Below are 16,477 nucleotides of genomic sequence, written 5' to 3' on the forward strand. Positions count from 1 at the left end.
AACCGACTGCCAAGTACATTCCAGATACTACAAATACAAGTGGGTCTTCCCAGCCAGAATGTCGAAGTGGTAAAGACAGACCATACCATGTGTACACAAGAAAGTAAAACAACTGGGCTGCCCTTGTATTTCTGGGGTGGTGTAACTTGGTAGAGGCACTGGAAAGCTGGCAGTTTTCTAGTTCGCTGCAACACATACCAACCGAATGATTCAGCAATTCCACACTGAGGTTGTCAACACTCAACAGAATGTGTACATATGAGCACTAAGATAGATGTACTGGAATTTTCATTCCCAGTAGATCCAAACTGCAAAAAAAAAATCCATCAACAGGACAAATGGAAAATGAACTACAACCTGTTGGTAGACATGAACCATGGATATAGACATAGTGACTAGAACAGCAAATGTCCTGCACAACCCAAACCTGAGCCATACCTGAGTAAAAGAATCCAGAATGTAACAGTACACACGGATGATTATATGAAGCAGATCTACCAGATTTATAGTGTGAGAAGTCAGGATAAGCCAGGTGCTGATGGTTCACACTTATAATCCTAGCTACTCAGGAGGCTGAGATCTGAGGATTGTGGTTCAAAGCCAGCTGGGGCAGAAAAGTCTGTATGAGACTCTTCTCTCCAATTAAAAACACAAAACCCAGAAGTGGCTCTGTGGCTCAAGTGGTAGAGTGCTAGCCTGTAGCACAAAGAGGCTCAGGGACAGAGCCCAAGCCCTGAGTTCAAGCCCCAAAACCAACCCCCCACCCCCCAGAAAAAGTCAGGATAGCAGTCGCCCTCGAGACTGGAAGGAAAAAAGAAGCCATTTCTGAGAGCTAGTCATGTCTACTTCTGAATCTGGATTACTCATATTTATCTGAAAATTCAAGTTGTTCCCCATGTGTGTGCCTTTCACATGTGTATTGTAGTTCAGTTCAAAGTTTTCTTAAAATGAATGTGGGGCTGGGAATGTGGCTTAGAGTAGAGTGCTTTCCTAGCATGCATGAAGCCCTGGGTTTGATTCCTCAGTACCATACAAACAGAAAAACCTGGAAGTGGCGCTGTGTCTCAAGTGGTAGAGTGCTAGGCTTGAGCAAAAGAAACTCAGAGACAGTGCCCAGGCTCTGAGTTCAAGCCCCAGGACTGGCCAAAAAAAAAAAAAAGGAAAGAAAGAAAAAGAAAATGAACATGTCTTGGTTTTATTTGAGACTGGCCAGTTAGTAGATAAGACTAGGTCTGAATCTGTGCTGCTGTGCTTGTTTCTTTATTTCAAAAATGTGTCTGTGAGGGCTGGGAATGTGACCTAGTGGTAGAATGCTTGCCTCCCATACATGAAGCCCTGGGTTCGATTCCTCAGCACCACATATATAGAAGAAACCAGAAGTGGCGCTGTGGCTCAAGTGGTAGAGTGCTAGCCTTGAGCAAAAAGAAGCCAGGGACAGTGATCAGAGTGGTCAGGCCCTGAGTTCAAGCCCCAGGACTGTCAAAAAAAAAATGTGAGTTTTTGGTGAGAACATGACCAAGGGTTTAGTTATAACAGTATATGTGGAACCACACTGCAGAAGTAAAATGCCAGATCTGCCACAGCCAGCGGTGTGACTTTGGATGATTCACATGTCTATCTCCTCATCCGTAACATTGAAGTTCACAAATATACACACACGATAGTGTCTGGCACACAATAAATATTCAGTATGTATTCACTGTTGGTAAATTGTGTGGTTGTGGTCTCTAACAGTATGGCTTCAGATGTACCTGTGAAACCCTCTGCCAGTGATGTGTTTTATTGTCTTTCAGCTGTCTGTTTATAGTAACAGTTTCAGATACCCAGGCCTCCTTCTCAGTCCCATCATAAGACTTCTTACACTCAGTACCTGCTATTGTTTAGGGTCTCCTCCTAAATTACTGTACGCTCTTGGTATGTGTAGGGGCAGTGTGTGTGTGTGTGTGTGGTGTGTGCAGGGGAGACTAAATAGGGATCCCAGAGTCCAGGTTGGAGTGGGTCCTTGAGAGGGGCTGGGAATATGGTCTAGTGGCAAGAGTGCTTGCCTCGTATACATGAAGCCCTGGGTTCTATTCCCCACATATACAGAAAACGGCCCAAAGTGTGCTGTGGCTCAAGTGGTAGAGTGCTAGCCTTGAGCAAAAAGAAGCCAGGGACAGTTCTCAGGCCCTGAGTCCACGCCCCAGGACTGGCAACAAAAACAAAACAAATAAAACAGTGGGTCCTTGAGACACAATTGTGAAGTTAAGTGTGTAAGTTTTTTCAGTGTCTATACCATGTTAATGGTGGTATTTGGGTGTGACATCATGTACAAATCTCTGAAGCTTGTTCTTACAAATATAAGAATTTGGGTCAGGATGTTTTAAACTTAATACATGCAAGTGTATGTTTTGGTGGGGAGGGCTGTTGCTGGGCTTGGTAAGGTGAAGTGAGGTGCTACCTATATCCCACCTGGTAAGTGTGACAGACAAGGAAGGTGGAAGACATCTAAGCTCTGCCAGATGTTTGTTTCTCCCACTCTCCCCAGTCCTGTAGCTTCTCTCCCCCACACCAAAAAAAAAAAAAGAAGAAGAAGAAGAAAAAGCAGCCTGGGTGCCAAGCCCTTGCTCACATCAATGTCTGCCTCCCGCTCCAGATAGGACACAGGGTTGCCTTACAGGCCTGAGAACCTATTCACTGAGCTGCCACCTGCCTATCACGGCTGGCCCCTACCCAGTCAGGCTAGGCAGAAGAGTGGCTGAGCTCAGGGCCAAGGAATCTTGCCTGGAAGTAAGTGTGTGTGGCGGGGGGAATATTTGGGGTCTAGGCTATGATTGGCTGTGTCTGGGCCCCGCCCTTACCCTTTTTCCCCCTTCTCCCTCCCCCTCCTCCGAAAGGGGGTGTGGAGGGAGCCGGGATCAGCCAGGGGCCAGCATGAGCCAGAGGGAGGGAAGTCTGGGTAAGGGGCAAAGCGATCGACCCTGGGTCCCCGAGGGCAGTATGAGTAAGAAGGGTTGGAAGGTGGGGGTTCAGATCTCCACCACCATTCCCCTCTGGCCCGGGAGGGGAGCGGTCTGGGCGGGGAAGGGGGGGGGAGGGAGAGCAGGCTCCGGTGTCAGGTAACGAGCGGGTGAGTTGGACAGAAGGGCAGGCTTGAGGGTTTAAAGAAAGCCTGGGGCTGCAGTGTCACGGGGAGCGGGTGAGTTGGGTAAAAGAGCAGGCTTGAGGATTTAGATGAAGCCTGGGGCTGCAGTTTCAGGGGCTTGGACTCGGGGTTAGATCCTCGGTGGTACTCACGGAGGAAGGGCCGACAGGACCTGGGGTCTTCTCAGAGCATTGGGAAAGAATCAGAATTAGGGGCTGGAGGAGTAGAGTTAGAGAAGGTCTCAGCCACAGGATCTAGTGAGTGACGACTAGAGGAGAAAATTCCCAGTCGTAACTGGCGGGGGGAGACGTGGGGGGGGCGGGGGCGGGGGGGGGGAGGGAGTAGGGAGGGACTAGGGCAGAGTTGGGAGGCGGGGACTACATTCCCCAGTTTGTACTGGGCGCTTGCGTTGTGCATATCGGGAAATGTAGTCCTCCCCCTGAGGCGCCACCTTTTGGCTTACGCCTAGTTTCTCTGATAGCTTTAAAGGAGCATTCCAATGTAAGGTTGTGTGCTTCAGCGATGCTGAATCTCACCAACAGTCACAGAGTTATAGACATATGTGCCTTACCTTTAAAGTATTCCTGGTCAAGACAAATACACAGAGGTAAAAGAACTATATTGAGGGGCTGGGAATGTGGCTTAGTGATAGAGTGCTTGCCTAGCCTGCATAAAGCCCTGGTTTGATTCCTCAGTACCACATAAACAGAAGAAGAAGAAAGAAGAAAAAAAAAACTGGAAGTAGTGCTATGGCTCAAGTGGTAGAGTGCTAGCCTTGAGCAAAAGAACCTCAGGGACAGTGCCCAGGCCCTGAGTTCAAGCCCCAAGACTGGCCAAAAAAGAAAAAGAAAGAAAGAACTGCATTGAGGAAGCAATGTTTGAATTTAGCCTTAAAAGGATTTCACAAGTGATTTAGTGACAGGAAACACATTTCAGGTAGACAATAGCTTAACAAAAGGTCTTGTGCCCTATTTTCCCCCGGTTAGAATCAGACAGATTCTGCCTGGTTTGAATGTCAGAGAATCCAGAGCACAGACTCTGGATTAAGAAAGGAAGAGCCAGCATGGGAGAGGTGGTCAAGGAGCATAGTGTGGGCTTCCTGCCCTCATTCCTCCATCCTTTCCCACCAGAAGAACCCAAGGCTGAGTCCTCAAATTCATTGCTTCCCCACTTGGAGGCCAAGATCCAGCAGACACACAGCCTTGCCCGCCTCCTCACCAAATATGCTGAGCAGCTGCTCCAGGAATATGTGAGTGGAAATGGGGGTGGGAGATGCCAAAGGCCTGGGAATGTGGAAGTACAAATCAGAGGTCTCAGCTGTTTTCTCAACCTCTTTCCCAGCTTAGAAGTCAAGGCTCCTAAGAGGGACAGTAACTTGTTCTTGGCCACACAACAAATTGTCAGTGATCCAAATGACATTTTGCCCATGCTTAGAGGATCCTTCCTAGGTCCTGGAAATCAGAAGCAGCTGGAGAAAGCAAAGAGAACCTTGGTGTGAGAGTCAGGAAACCTAGATTCTAGGCTCAGTGTGATCTTGTCACCTCACCTTCATAGGCTATACAAGAAAGCAGGTGAACTGTGAACTCTTGTACCTGGGACATTCAGAGAGGCTAAGAAGGAGTTTCAATATGGGGAAAAATTATATTCCACAAAGGTATTTTACCAAGGCGAGGGATCTACCAATACCTATGATTGGGCTGAGGACACTCTGGTGTCCAAATTACAGTAGAGTAGTGGAGGGAGATAGTTTTGAATCAGACAGAATAGCAACATTAAAAATAGGTTGGGCATCAGTAGCTCATGCCTGTAATCCTAACTACTCAGGAAACTGAGATCTGAGGATCTTGATTTGAAGCCAGGATGGGCAGGAAACTCCATGTGACTCTTCTTTTTCTTTTTGAAGGTTGTGGGACTTGAACTCTGGGCCTGGGTGCTGTCCCTGAGCTCCTCAGCTCAAGGCTAGTGCTCTACCACGTGAGCCACAGCGCCACTTCCTCCATGTGACTCTTATTTCCAATTAACCACCAAAAAGCCAGAAGTGGAACTGTGGGACAAGTGGTAGAGTACTACCCTTGAGCAAAAAAGCTTAGGGACAGCGACCAGGCCCTGAGTTCAAGCCCAAAACTGGCACCAAAATAAATAAGTAAAGAAGTAAAACAATATGTTTACTTGTATATCATATAACATATATAATGTATGATATATTATAATAATATATGTCATGTGATTATAATATATAATAATACAATTATATCAGTAGATAATGGATTAGTACTTTTGCTCAAATACCAGCTCTGCCACATCCTAGATAGGTTATCTAGGCAAGTCACTGACTTTAGACCAGTTTTCTCATTTACAAAATGCCCATCATTATCACAGTATTATTGGGAAGTCTGTTTGTTTTTTTTTAATTTTTTGGGCAATACTGACTAGGGTTTGAACTCAAGGCCATATACTTATTCATTCACATGACAATTATTCATTGAATCTTTGTCCAGTGCAGGTACAGGTTAGGAAGGATGAAGAGGGAGTGAAATGGACTGAGTCCCCACACTGTCTTCTATGATTCCCAAGATCCCCTAGCAGGACATTCTTGTACAGGTGACAAAGAATGAAGTTCAAGCTGGGCTCTGGCTCCAGTGACTCCTGCCTATAATGTTAGCTACTCAGGAAGCTGATCAAAGGATCCTGGTTTGAAGCCAGCCTTGGCAAATACTTGAAACTCTTACCTTCTGCTGGTTACCTGTTTAACCAGCAAAAAAGCATGGCTCAAGTGGTAGAGTGCCAGCCTTAGAGGCACAGGGGCATGGAAGAGGCCCAGCGAGATCTCCAGGCCTTTGCACACACACACACACACACACACACACACACACACACACACAGTGAAGCTTAATTAAATGGTTTTGGGAAATGGAAATGGTTTTGCAGGAAAGGACAAAGCTAGAAACTTTTTGTCAGTTGTGGGGCTTGAACTCAGGGCCTGGGCGTTGTCCCTGAACCTCTTTGTGCTCAAGGCTAGCACTCCACCACTTGAGCTATAATGGTTTTTGAATGGTTAATTGGAGATGAGACTTCTCTGCCTAGGCTGGCCTGGAACTGGAATCCTCAGATCTCAACCTCCTCAGTAGCTAGGATTACAGGCATGAGCCACTCGCGTCCTGCTCAGAAACTGTTTTAAACAGGATTTGAACCTAGGTTTGTCCTTCCAAGGGGTGACCACCTGTGTTAAAATATTTGCATGCTCATCTCTACTTTATGAAGTTGATACTGTCATTAGCTCAGTATTAGAGGTGAGGAAGCACATGCCCCGCGTTCGTTTTCGGTTTTATCTCAAACACAGCCTCCATGTTCGGAGACATTTATCATTTGTAAGATGAAGAGTTTGTTTCAGGCCTTAGGAAAGGAGCGTACTAGCTCCCACAAACCCCACTCTGGAAGCCCCGCTGACCTGCGGCCCTGTCTCTGCAGGTGCAGCACCAGGGAGAGCCCTTCGGGCTGCCAGGCTTCTCCCCGCCCCGGCTGCCGGTGGCAGGCCTGAGCGCCCCTGCACCAGGCCACACCGGGCTGCCGGTGCCCGAGCGGCTACGGCTGGACGCAGCGGCGCTGGCCACACTGCCCGTGCTATTGGATGGTGTGCGCCGCCACCAGGCGGAACTGAACCCGCGCGCGCCGCGCCTGTTGAGGCGCTTGGAGGAAGCAGCGCGCCAGGCCCGGGCCCTGGGCGCCGCTGTGGAGACGGTGCTGGCCGCGCTGGGCCACGGTTCCACCACCGAGGCTGCCGCCGCAGCCACCACCCCCACAGCTCCGGGGGGGTTCTCAGCCAAAGTGCTAGGGCTCCACGTGTGTGGCCTCTATGGCGAGTGGGTGAGCCGCACGGAGGGTGACCTGGGCCAGCTGGTGTCTGGGGCTCCTGCCTGATTTCAGACACAAGACCAGTTTCCACTGTTGCCTCCTCCCGGGTCCGAATCTCCACTGCTTCCTTCACTGTGTCCTTGGACTGTCCTCACTGATCCATTTGTTTTGTGTCTTCCTCATCTCTCTAGATTCTTGTTGATTCAGAGAACTTACCTGTCCCATCGTTTTCAGCTTTCTGTCCTTTCTCCCTTGAGCCTTCCTCTGGTTCCTTTGGTCCTCCATTACTGGTCTCTTGGGGGATTTCTCTGTCTCTTTACTCATCTGCCTCCCCTAAGCCCGTGTGGATAGTGTGTGCATCTCAATCTCATCACGTGGAAGTGGTGCTTTGTCTCTAGAGTTCTGACCATCTTGGTCCTTTTCTGGATGAGAAAGTGTCTGCTGGTCCTGTAGTGGGAAGCTTCTCCATCCCAAACTTCAGCCCACCTTCCCCAGGGTCAGCCTATCTGCTATGCTGACCTCTTCCTCACCCACCTGTTGGTCTCCCTGGATGTCCTGCTTCCTGTTCCCCCTGCATAGCCCCTGCACCTCTGTCCAGGTCTGTGTAAGAAAAAGTGACACTCTGAACAAGTTTTATTTGAGAATAAATTAATTTTCTTTGTAAATAAAACATTTTAAAAATAAACTGAAAATTAGCTAGATACAGCTTTTTTTTTTTTTTTTTTGTCTGTCATAGGGCTTGAACATGGGGCCTGAGCACTGTCCCTGAGTTTTATTTGTGCAAGGCTAGTACTCTATCATTTTGAGCCACAGTTCCACTTCTGGTGTTCTAATGGTTAACTGGAAACAAGAATCTCCTGCCTGGACTGGCTTCGAAGTGTGATCCTCAGATCTGTCTCCTATGTAGATAGGATTACAGGCATAAGCCACCAGCACCTGGCTAGATACAGTTTTAAAGAGAAGAGGATCTTTGGAGTACAAGCTGGTCCTCCACACATATTCAAAAGGCACAATATAAATAGATGCACTGACAGGTGTTGGAAGCTCATGCCTATAATTCTACCTACTCAGGATGGTGAGATTTGAGGATCACTGTTGGAAACCAGTAAGTAAATGCAGCCATGAATGAAAAAGCCAAGTGAAAATGTGAGGCCCTAAATTCAATTACTCAGGAGACTGAAATCTGACACTCCCTGTTCAAAGTAATCCAGGACAGACAAATTTGAGAAACTCTTATCTCCAATTAACAAGCAAAAACTGGAAATGGAAGTGTGGTTCAAGTGGTAAAATGTCAGCCTGTAGGAGAAAAGGGAGAGTATGAGGCTCTGAGTTCAAGTCCCTGTACTGGCACAAAAAATTAGATTCATGGGCTGGGAATATGGCCTAGTGGCAAGAGTGCTTGCCTCGTATACATGAGGCCCTGGGTTCGATTCCTCAGCACCATATATACAGAAAATGGCCAGAAGTGGCACTGTGGCTCAAGTGGCAGAGTGCTAGCCTTGAGCAAAAAAGAAGCCAGGGACAGTGCTCAGGCCCTGAGTTCAGGGCCTAGGACTGGCCAAAAAAAAAAATAAAAATTAGATTCATGAAAGATTTAGGCCAGAGGATCCATCTATTTGCCCAGAACAGGAAGGAGATATGTTTTCAGAAGGAAACAGGTACAGACTTGAGTCCCAGAGGCTGCAGCTGAGAATTAGACTTCCACTGATCAGGAGGTGAAGCTCCTCTAGACAGAAAAAAGGACAGCAAACATAGAGGTAGACTACAGAAGGAAATGAACTCCAGCAAGAAGCAGGGAGGTCTAGCTGCTCAGAAAGACAGCATCTTGACATAGGAATTGAGGTAGACAAGAAGACAGTCAGTCCCTGGAGTTCCCAAAAATTACAGGAAAGGGAAAGTCTCAGGAAAATCCCTGGACAAGGAGGCTGCTCTTTATAAGCAGAAAGTAGGAAACTGGGTACCACTGAATTGGTAGTCCACAAAAAGGATAAGTAGAGCCCACCTAGATCTGGAAGGGAGGCCATAGGACCTGGGCGGGAAGGACCAGGCAATAAGGAATATTGAATTAGCTTCCAGGAAATATTCCCAAAGAAAAGGCATACAGCCCTGTGTATAAATAAGATGCAGCTCCTTTTTGTTTTCTTTATCCTAGAAGGCAGATAAGTCCATTGTGAAAGAAGTGTTGTAGCCTTTCACAGGAAATCCTGTTCCTTTATGCTGGGTATTTGGCTTTGAGCAGAGCCAAGTCCCTCACAGCTCTATCTGTCCAGTGCCCATATTCCCGAGTCACTACATAGCCTCGACATTTCCTCTCGAAGGCAGAGGCTCCAAAGGGAACAACTCCCAGTGTATCCTCTTCTGGGGGGATAGGCAGGCCCAGGGCAGCCATGATGGCAGCCATGTTCCCTAACAAGCCTTGAGCCCTGAGTCTTGCAGCTCCAAGCTGAGCCAGCAGGATGGGGCTGCCAGGATTCAGGTCACTCTGGTCATCTCCCACGAGCTGGAGGTGCTGAGTCAAGGCCAGAAAGGCTCCCTGGGCACGGTTCAGCCGCTCCCCATCATCCAGAGCATGCCAGGTCTTGAAGGAGACTGAAGCAGGTGGTAGACTGCTCAACTGGAGCTCAGGGGCTGAGAAGCCAGGGTCACTGAAGGGGCTGCCTTGGTACTGGAGCTATGTGAAGGACAGAGACAGACAGAAGTCAGAGGACCAAAAGGGTGCCTGGGGCTCTGAGTCTACATGGGCCCACTGAAATAGACATTTCAGAGGAGGAGCCACTATTCACTACCCTTCAGGAGTTGGGATGTCCTAACCCAGAGAAAGGGCCCTGTTGGGGTACAATTTTTATCAGCTATACAACATTGAATCACAGTTTCCTAACTCACACATGGCAGTATCATTGTGAAGCTGATGGGAAATCATGTTGTTGACCCACAACAAGGGTGTGAAAACCCCCTGATCATTACCAAGTAAATATATATAAATAGAAAATATAAATATAAATGAACTCCATGATTATACTTTTGTTTTCAATCCAAGTATGCTAAAAACATAGTTATGGATTGTTCTTTTTTATTTCTAGTATTTATTTGCTGATTTTATTCATTAACAAGTAATTGTTAATGATTTAAATTTATTCAAGAGCCTTCTCTAGCAAAGTTTTTACCTTCACAAATAAAGACTCTTTATTTTTTGCCAGTCCTGGAACTTGAACTCAGAGCCTGGGCACTGTCCTGAGCTTCTTTTGCTCAAGGCTAGCACTCTACCACTTGAGCCACAACTTCACTTCTGTTTATATGGTACTGAGGAATAGAACCCAGGGCTTCATGAATGCAAGGCAAGTGCTCCACTGGTAAGCCATATCCCCAGCCTGAGACTCTTATCTCTAAGTAACAACCAGAAAACCAGAAGTAGAGCTGTGGCTCAATGTGATAGGGCACTATTCTTGAGCAAAAGAGCTCAGGGACAGTGCCCAGGGCCTGAGTTCAAGCCCTATGACCTACAACAACAACAAAAATTAAAAATTAAATTCCTGTCTTATAGTAGAGAAACTGAGACTCAAGGTGTCCCAAGTTATTCAGGGTAAGGTGGTAGATATGGGACTAGAACTACATTTTATAGCTACTTGTTAGCCTAGAATATAGAACAGGAAAAGTTGGGAACTTTTAGGGCTCCATAGCTAGGCAGATGTGTAATTTGCAAGGGAAGCAGGGTTAAGGTAGAGGATAGAATTGTAGCCAGTAGTATTCCAGTGTCTATTTCAGACATTCATACTTAAAATGGAAATAAGCAACACACAAACAAAACAAAAAATATTTATAGGTCAGACTAAACCCAAGGACTCCTATACAGTAGGGTGAGAATGACAACTAAAAACTGTGGCCTGGAGTTCCAGATTTAGTTTGAGATGCTGGCACTATCAACTGTTCCCTCAGACAAACTATCTGAGTTTGTGACCTCATCTGTAACTTTGATTTTAATTCCACTTCTCAGAACCATTTTAAGTGTCCACAGCCAAAAGCTAGTGGCTCACACCTGTAATCCTAGCTACTCAGGAGGCTGAGATCTGAGGATTGAGGCTCAAAGCCAGCCTGGGCAGGAAAGTCTGTGAGACTCTTATCTCCTACTAACCACCAGAAAACTGGAAGTGGCCCTGCGGCTAAAGTGGTAGAGAACTAGCCTTGAGCTGAAGAGCTCAGGGACAGCGCCCAGGCCCAGAGTTCAGGCCTCACGACCAACCAAGAAAAAAAAAGTCTCTAAGACCATAAGAATAGAGTGCCCACTATGACATAGGGCTTATGGGGGCACATGACATGAAATGGCTGTGGAAATCACCATGACTATGTAAAGCCCTTCCTTAGAACTAAGTAACAGATCAGCAAGGCATGATCCGCATCCCATTTTACAGATGTGGAAGCTGGGACCATGGGAGAAGGGATGACTTGTCTAAGGTCGCCTAGCCAACAATAACATCTGAGTTAGTGTGTCTCTAGTTTACAGTGTCTCTGTTCCCTTGGAACTACAAGAATCCATTGGCTTACTGTTTCCCCTTCCCAGGGTTCTCTTCCCCTGGTCCCTGCCCCTGCTCAGTGTCACTCACATAGGTCTGCAGCAGTGTTGATGTGTTCTTCTGCATGTAGAGGGCCAGGCTATAAGCTTGACTGATGGGCTCCGCTGGGGAGATGGGAGCTGCTGGACTGAGGGGTGGCAACACCAGGCTCAGGAAACAGATGGGGGCTGGCAGAAGAAATCAGAGGTCAGTACCCTGTCCCTACCTTCCAAATAATTCATTCATCCTAACAATGCCTTCACCAGGTACAGCCTACCTGGCCTCACAGACCATATCTATAATCCTAGCTATTCAGGATATAGGAGCAGGAGGCTCTTGAGTTCAAGTTCAGTCTGGACTATATAGCAAAATCCTATCTCAAAGACAAAATACAAACAAAAGGACTAGGGGTGTAGCTCAAAAGGTAAAACATGTGACTAGCATGACAAACACAGGGTTCAATCCCTAGTACTAGAAGGAAAATGACAGCCTTTGGGGCCTGCAGTTATCTTTATATCCATGTCAGGGTACAATCACCTGGTAGATTAATTCCAGTTGAAAACTCCATTTGACCTTCCCTTGAACTCCAGACTCACTCAGACATTAGTAAACATCTAAAACTCAAAATAAATAAATAAGTAAATAAATAAAAATACCTAGTATTCTACTCTTCCGTTTCTCCTCCTCCAGAATTCTTGTAGTTGCTTAGGCCCAAACTCTGTGATACTCTTGAAGACTTCATTCTTTCTTACTCTACCAGACAATCCCACAGTAGATACTGCTGGCTTTATCCTTAAAATGTAGCCAAGACTACTTTCCTCTTCTTTTCTATTTTCTTTTAAAAATGTGGAACACTTAATCCTTAGCTGCTTAGGAAATAGAGATCTTGAGGTAGCCTGGACAAAAAGTGGGACCCCCATCTCCACAGAACATGGAAATAGTGGTGCATGTTTGTTATCCCAGCCACTTGGAAGGTGGAAGTAGGATGATCACAGTCTCTGGCTAGAGAGTGTAAAAACTTGAAACGCTATATGAAAAATAATTTAAAAGGGTTGGAGGTGTGGTTCAAGTTGTAGACAGGCTTCTTAGCAAGCATAGGCCTTGAGTTAAAACTCTAGTTACATTAAAAAACACAAGAAGGAGGCTGGGAATGTGGCTTAGTGGTAGAATGCTGGCCTAGCATGCACGAAGCCCTGTGTTTGATTCCTCAGTACCATATACACAGAAATTCAGGCCAGGAGTGATAGAGTGCTAGCCTTCAGCAAAAGAAGCTCAAGGACAGTGCTTAAGCCCTGAGTTCAAGCCCTAGGACTGGAAAAAAAAAAAAGGGCTGGTATTGTGGCTTAGTGGTAGAGTGCCTGCCCAGCACGCATGAAGCCCTGGGATCCACATAAAGAGAAAAAGCCAGAAGTGGCACTGTGGCTCAAATGGTAGAATACTAGCCTTGAGCAAAAGAAGCTCAAGGACAGTTGCCTGGGCCCTGAGTTCGAGCCCCAGGTGTTAGAGTGCTTGCCTACCATGCATGAAGTCCTGGGTTCAATTTCTCAGTATCACATAAACAGAAAAAAAAAACAAACGAAAGTTGGGCTGTGGCTCAAGTGGTAGAGTGCTAGCCTTGAGCAAAGGAATTTGGCTCAGGGACAGTGCCTAGACCCTGAGTTCAAGTCCCAGACTGGAAAGAGGAGGAGGAAGAGGAGGAGGAGGAGAAAGAAGAAGGGGAAGAGGAGGAGGAGAAGCATCAGCAACAGCAGCTGGATGCTGGTGGCTCATGCCACAAATCCTAGCTACTCAGGAGGCTATGATCTGCAGATCATGGTTCAAAAGCCAGTCCAGGCAGTAAAGTCCATGAGACTCTTATCTTCAGTTGACTATCAAAAAGCTGGAAGTGAGCCCAGTTCCAATGGCTCACACCAGTAATCCTAGTTACTCAGGAGGCTGAGATCTGAGGATTATGGTCGAAGTCAGCCCAAGCAGAAAAGTCCCCATTTAGACTCCTATCTCCAATTAACCACTCAAAATCAGAAGTGGTGGGCTGGGGATATAGCCTAGTGGCAAGAGTGCCTGCCTCGGATACACGAGGCCCTAGGTTCGATTCCCCAGCACCACATATACAGAAAACGGCCAGAAGCGGCGCTGTGGCTCAAGAGGCAGAGTGCTAGCCTTGAGCGGGAAGAAGCCAGGGACAGTGCTCAGGCCCTGAGTCCAAGGCCCAGGACTGGCCAAAAAAAAAAAAAAAAAATCAGAAGTGGTTCAAGTGCTAGAGTGCTGGTCTTGAGCACAAAGAGGCTCAGGGACAGCGCCCAGGCCTTGAGTTCAAATCCCAATATTACAAAAAATAATTTATTTTCTGAAAATAATGAACTAGGAGCAAGCAAGGGAAAGGGCATTGTCAAAAAAGAAATGTACTGGGCTGGGAATATGGCCTAGTGACAAAGCTTGCCTCGTATACATGATGCCCTGGGTTCAATTCCTCAGCACCATATATATATAGACAGTGCTCAGGCCCTGAGTTCAAGCCCCAGGTCTGGCAAACAAAACAAAAAAAACAAATAGATAGAAAATGCACAAGTCATAAGCTTAATGAGTTCCACAAAGTGAATATGTCCTCCCAACCAACATTCAGATCAAGAAACACAAAACACTTGAACTGCACTTGCTTTTTTTTTTTTTTGGCCAGTCCTGGGGCTTGAACTCAGGGCCTGAACTCTGTCCCTGGCTTATTTTTGCTCAAAGCTAGCACTCTACCACTTGAGCCACAGGGTCACTTCTGGCCGTTTCTGTATATGTGGTGCTGAGGAATCAAACCCAGGGCTTTGTGTATACGAGGCAAGCACTCTTGCCACTAAGCCATATACCCAGCCCCTGCACTTGCTTTTTTTTTTTTTATAATTTATTTATTAAACAAATTTTTTTTGACAAGGTGTTGTGCAAAAGGGGTACAGTTACATAGTAGGGCAGTATGTACATTTCTTGTGCTATCTTACACCGTTTTTCTTTCCCTTCCCTAGGTCAGGTAGACATATATACAATACACAATGTACCAAGAACATATACAGTAGCCATGTGGCCTACACCAAAGAAAATTCGCCTAGGGCTTTAAATGTAATGTCTACAATAGACAATATGTCGACAATAGTTTTATACGTACATACATACATAGCTTTTGAGCTATTGTGATCCACTGAGAAGTCAATTTTTGACTTTTATATGTTGAGTAGTTGTTTGGTTTTAATTACATATTGTAGGGTCGCTGACCCAAACCTGTGGGAATTACCATTTGACAAGAGGTTTTTGGTTTCACATACCTGTCTCCCCCTCCCCCCACCTTAACAGTCATATATCAGGGAGATCATGCCCCTTTGTTTTCTGTGTTCTAGGCTTGTCTCGCTCAACATTATTTGTTCAAGTTCTGACCATTTCCCTGCGAATACCAATATTTCACCATTTCTAATCGCTATGTAGTATTCCATTGTATATAGGTACCATATTTTTTGGATCCATTCATCTGTGGAGGGGCATCTGGGTTGTTTCTGTATTTTGGCAATTGTGAATTGCCTGCCCTTGCTTTTTTAAAAATGTAATTTAGGGCTGGGGATATGGCCTAGTGGCAAGAGTGCCTGCTTCATATACATGAGGCCCTGGGTTCGATTCCCCAGCACCACATATACAGAAAATGGCCAGAAGTGGCGCTGTGGCTCAAGTGGCAGAGTGCTAGCCTTGAGCAAAAAGAAGCCAGGGACAGTGCTCAGGCCCTGAGTCCAAGCCCCAGGACTGGCCCCCAAAAAAGTAATTTAATTGTCAAGGTGATGTACAGAGGGATTACAGTTACATATGTATGGTAGTAAATACATTTCTTGTCATACTTGCTAGCTACCCCCCTCCTCTTCCACCATCTCTTCCCCTTCCCCATGCACTTGCTTTTTACACTAAAATTGAAGTAATACCAAGAGGATTAACATGTCTTTGTACTAGAGTGACATACATTTGTTTTGTTTTGTTTTGTTTTGCCAGTCCTGGGGCTTGAACTCAGGGCTTGAGCACTGTCCCTGGCTTCTTTTTGTTCAAGTCTAGCACTCTTACCCCTTGAGCCACAGCACCACTTCCGACTTTTTCTGCTTATGTGGTACTGAGGAATCAAACCCAGGGTTTCATGCATGCTAGGCGAGCACTGTACCACTAAGCCACATTCCTAGTCCCAGGGTTTCTTTTTTTTTTTTGTGCTGGCCCGTAGGATGACAAAGGTCTTGAACCTGGGGCATGGTCTATCCCTGAAGGTTTTGCTTCTACCACTTGAGCCACAACAACACTTGTGGCTTTGAAACTTTAGGGTTTTTTGTTTTGTTTTGTGTTTTGGTATGAGGAGGCGGTACAGGGGATTGAGCCCAGGATGTTGCACTTGCTAGGCAAGCACTTTACTACTGAGCTACATACCTGCCCTACTTTTGGCTTTTTTTGTAGTTTATTCAAGTCTCATGGACTTTCCTGCCCAGGCTGGCTTTGAATCACAATCTCTGGATCTTAGCTTCTTGAGTAGCCAGGATTACAGAGGTAAGCCACTAGTGCCCAGCTGGGTCTTTTTTCCTTTTTTTTTTTTTTTTTTTCTAGTGCTGGGACTTGGACTCGGCCTGGGCACTGTCCCTGAGCGTCTTTTTGCTCAAGGTTAGCACTCTACCACTTGAGCCACAGCCCCACTTCTGGCTTTTTCTGTTTATGTGGTGCTGAGGAATCGAACTCAGGGCTTCATGCATGCTAGACAAGCACTCTACCACTAAATTACTAAATTACATTTACAGCCCCTTGGGGTCATGTTCTTTTTTTTTTTTTTGTTAATTACAGAGGGGTTACTGTTTCATATGTAAGGCTATGGGTATATTTATTGTACTATTTGTTACCTCCTCCCTCTGTGCTCATGTTCTTGCTCATTTTTTTTTGCTCATGGCTGGAATGCTACTAC

The 16,477-nt window shown here is 46.2% G+C and overlaps 2 protein-coding genes across 4 annotated transcripts; one reads left to right on the forward strand and one right to left on the reverse strand.

The window, feature by feature from the left end:
* The first annotated feature begins 2,857 nt into the window (after positions 1–2,857).
* On the forward strand, positions 2,858–7,675 carry Ctf1 (cardiotrophin 1). Of its 3 annotated transcripts, none has more exons than XM_048332821.1 (3): positions 2,858–2,938; positions 4,255–4,373; positions 6,593–7,675. In XM_048332821.1, exons 1-3 carry the CDS (start codon positions 2,914–2,916, stop codon positions 7,040–7,042), a joined length of 594 nt encoding a protein of 197 aa, XP_048188778.1. In that variant the 5' UTR covers positions 2,858–2,913; the 3' UTR covers positions 7,043–7,675. The 3 variants fall into 3 exon arrangements, with proteins under 3 accessions (XP_048188778.1, XP_048188780.1, XP_048188777.1); XM_048332823.1 differs by having other exon boundaries at positions 2,882–2,938; positions 4,258–4,373; XM_048332820.1 differs by lacking the exon at positions 2,858–2,938 and adding an exon at positions 3,486–3,731.
* A 1,183-nt stretch (positions 7,676–8,858) lies between these two features.
* Positions 8,859–11,724, reverse strand: LOC125340921 (cardiotrophin-2; the record flags this gene model as incomplete). The annotated part of the gene is made up of 2 exons (XM_048332824.1): positions 8,859–9,647; positions 11,575–11,724. Coding segments are annotated over 2 exons (609 nt in total), but the record flags the coding sequence as incomplete, so codon positions are not given.
* Between the last annotated feature and the right edge of the window lie 4,753 nt (positions 11,725–16,477).

The sequence above is a fragment of the Perognathus longimembris genome, chromosome 23 (assembly GCF_023159225.1).
Source record: "Perognathus longimembris pacificus isolate PPM17 chromosome 23, ASM2315922v1, whole genome shotgun sequence".
NCBI classification, from domain to species: Eukaryota; Metazoa; Chordata; class Mammalia; order Rodentia; family Heteromyidae; genus Perognathus; species Perognathus longimembris.

Coding starts and splice junctions, on each gene's coding strand:
- Ctf1 (XM_048332820.1), top strand. CDS start 3,647: ATGCTGAATCTCACCAACAGTCACAGAGTTATAGACATATGTGCCTTA. Junction 3,732..4,254: donor GTCAAGACAAATACACAGAG/GTAAAAGAACTA, acceptor CTTTCCCACCAG/AAGAACCCAAGGCTGAGTCC. Junction 4,374..6,592: donor AGCAGCTGCTCCAGGAATAT/GTGAGTGGAAAT, acceptor CTGTCTCTGCAG/GTGCAGCACCAGGGAGAGCC.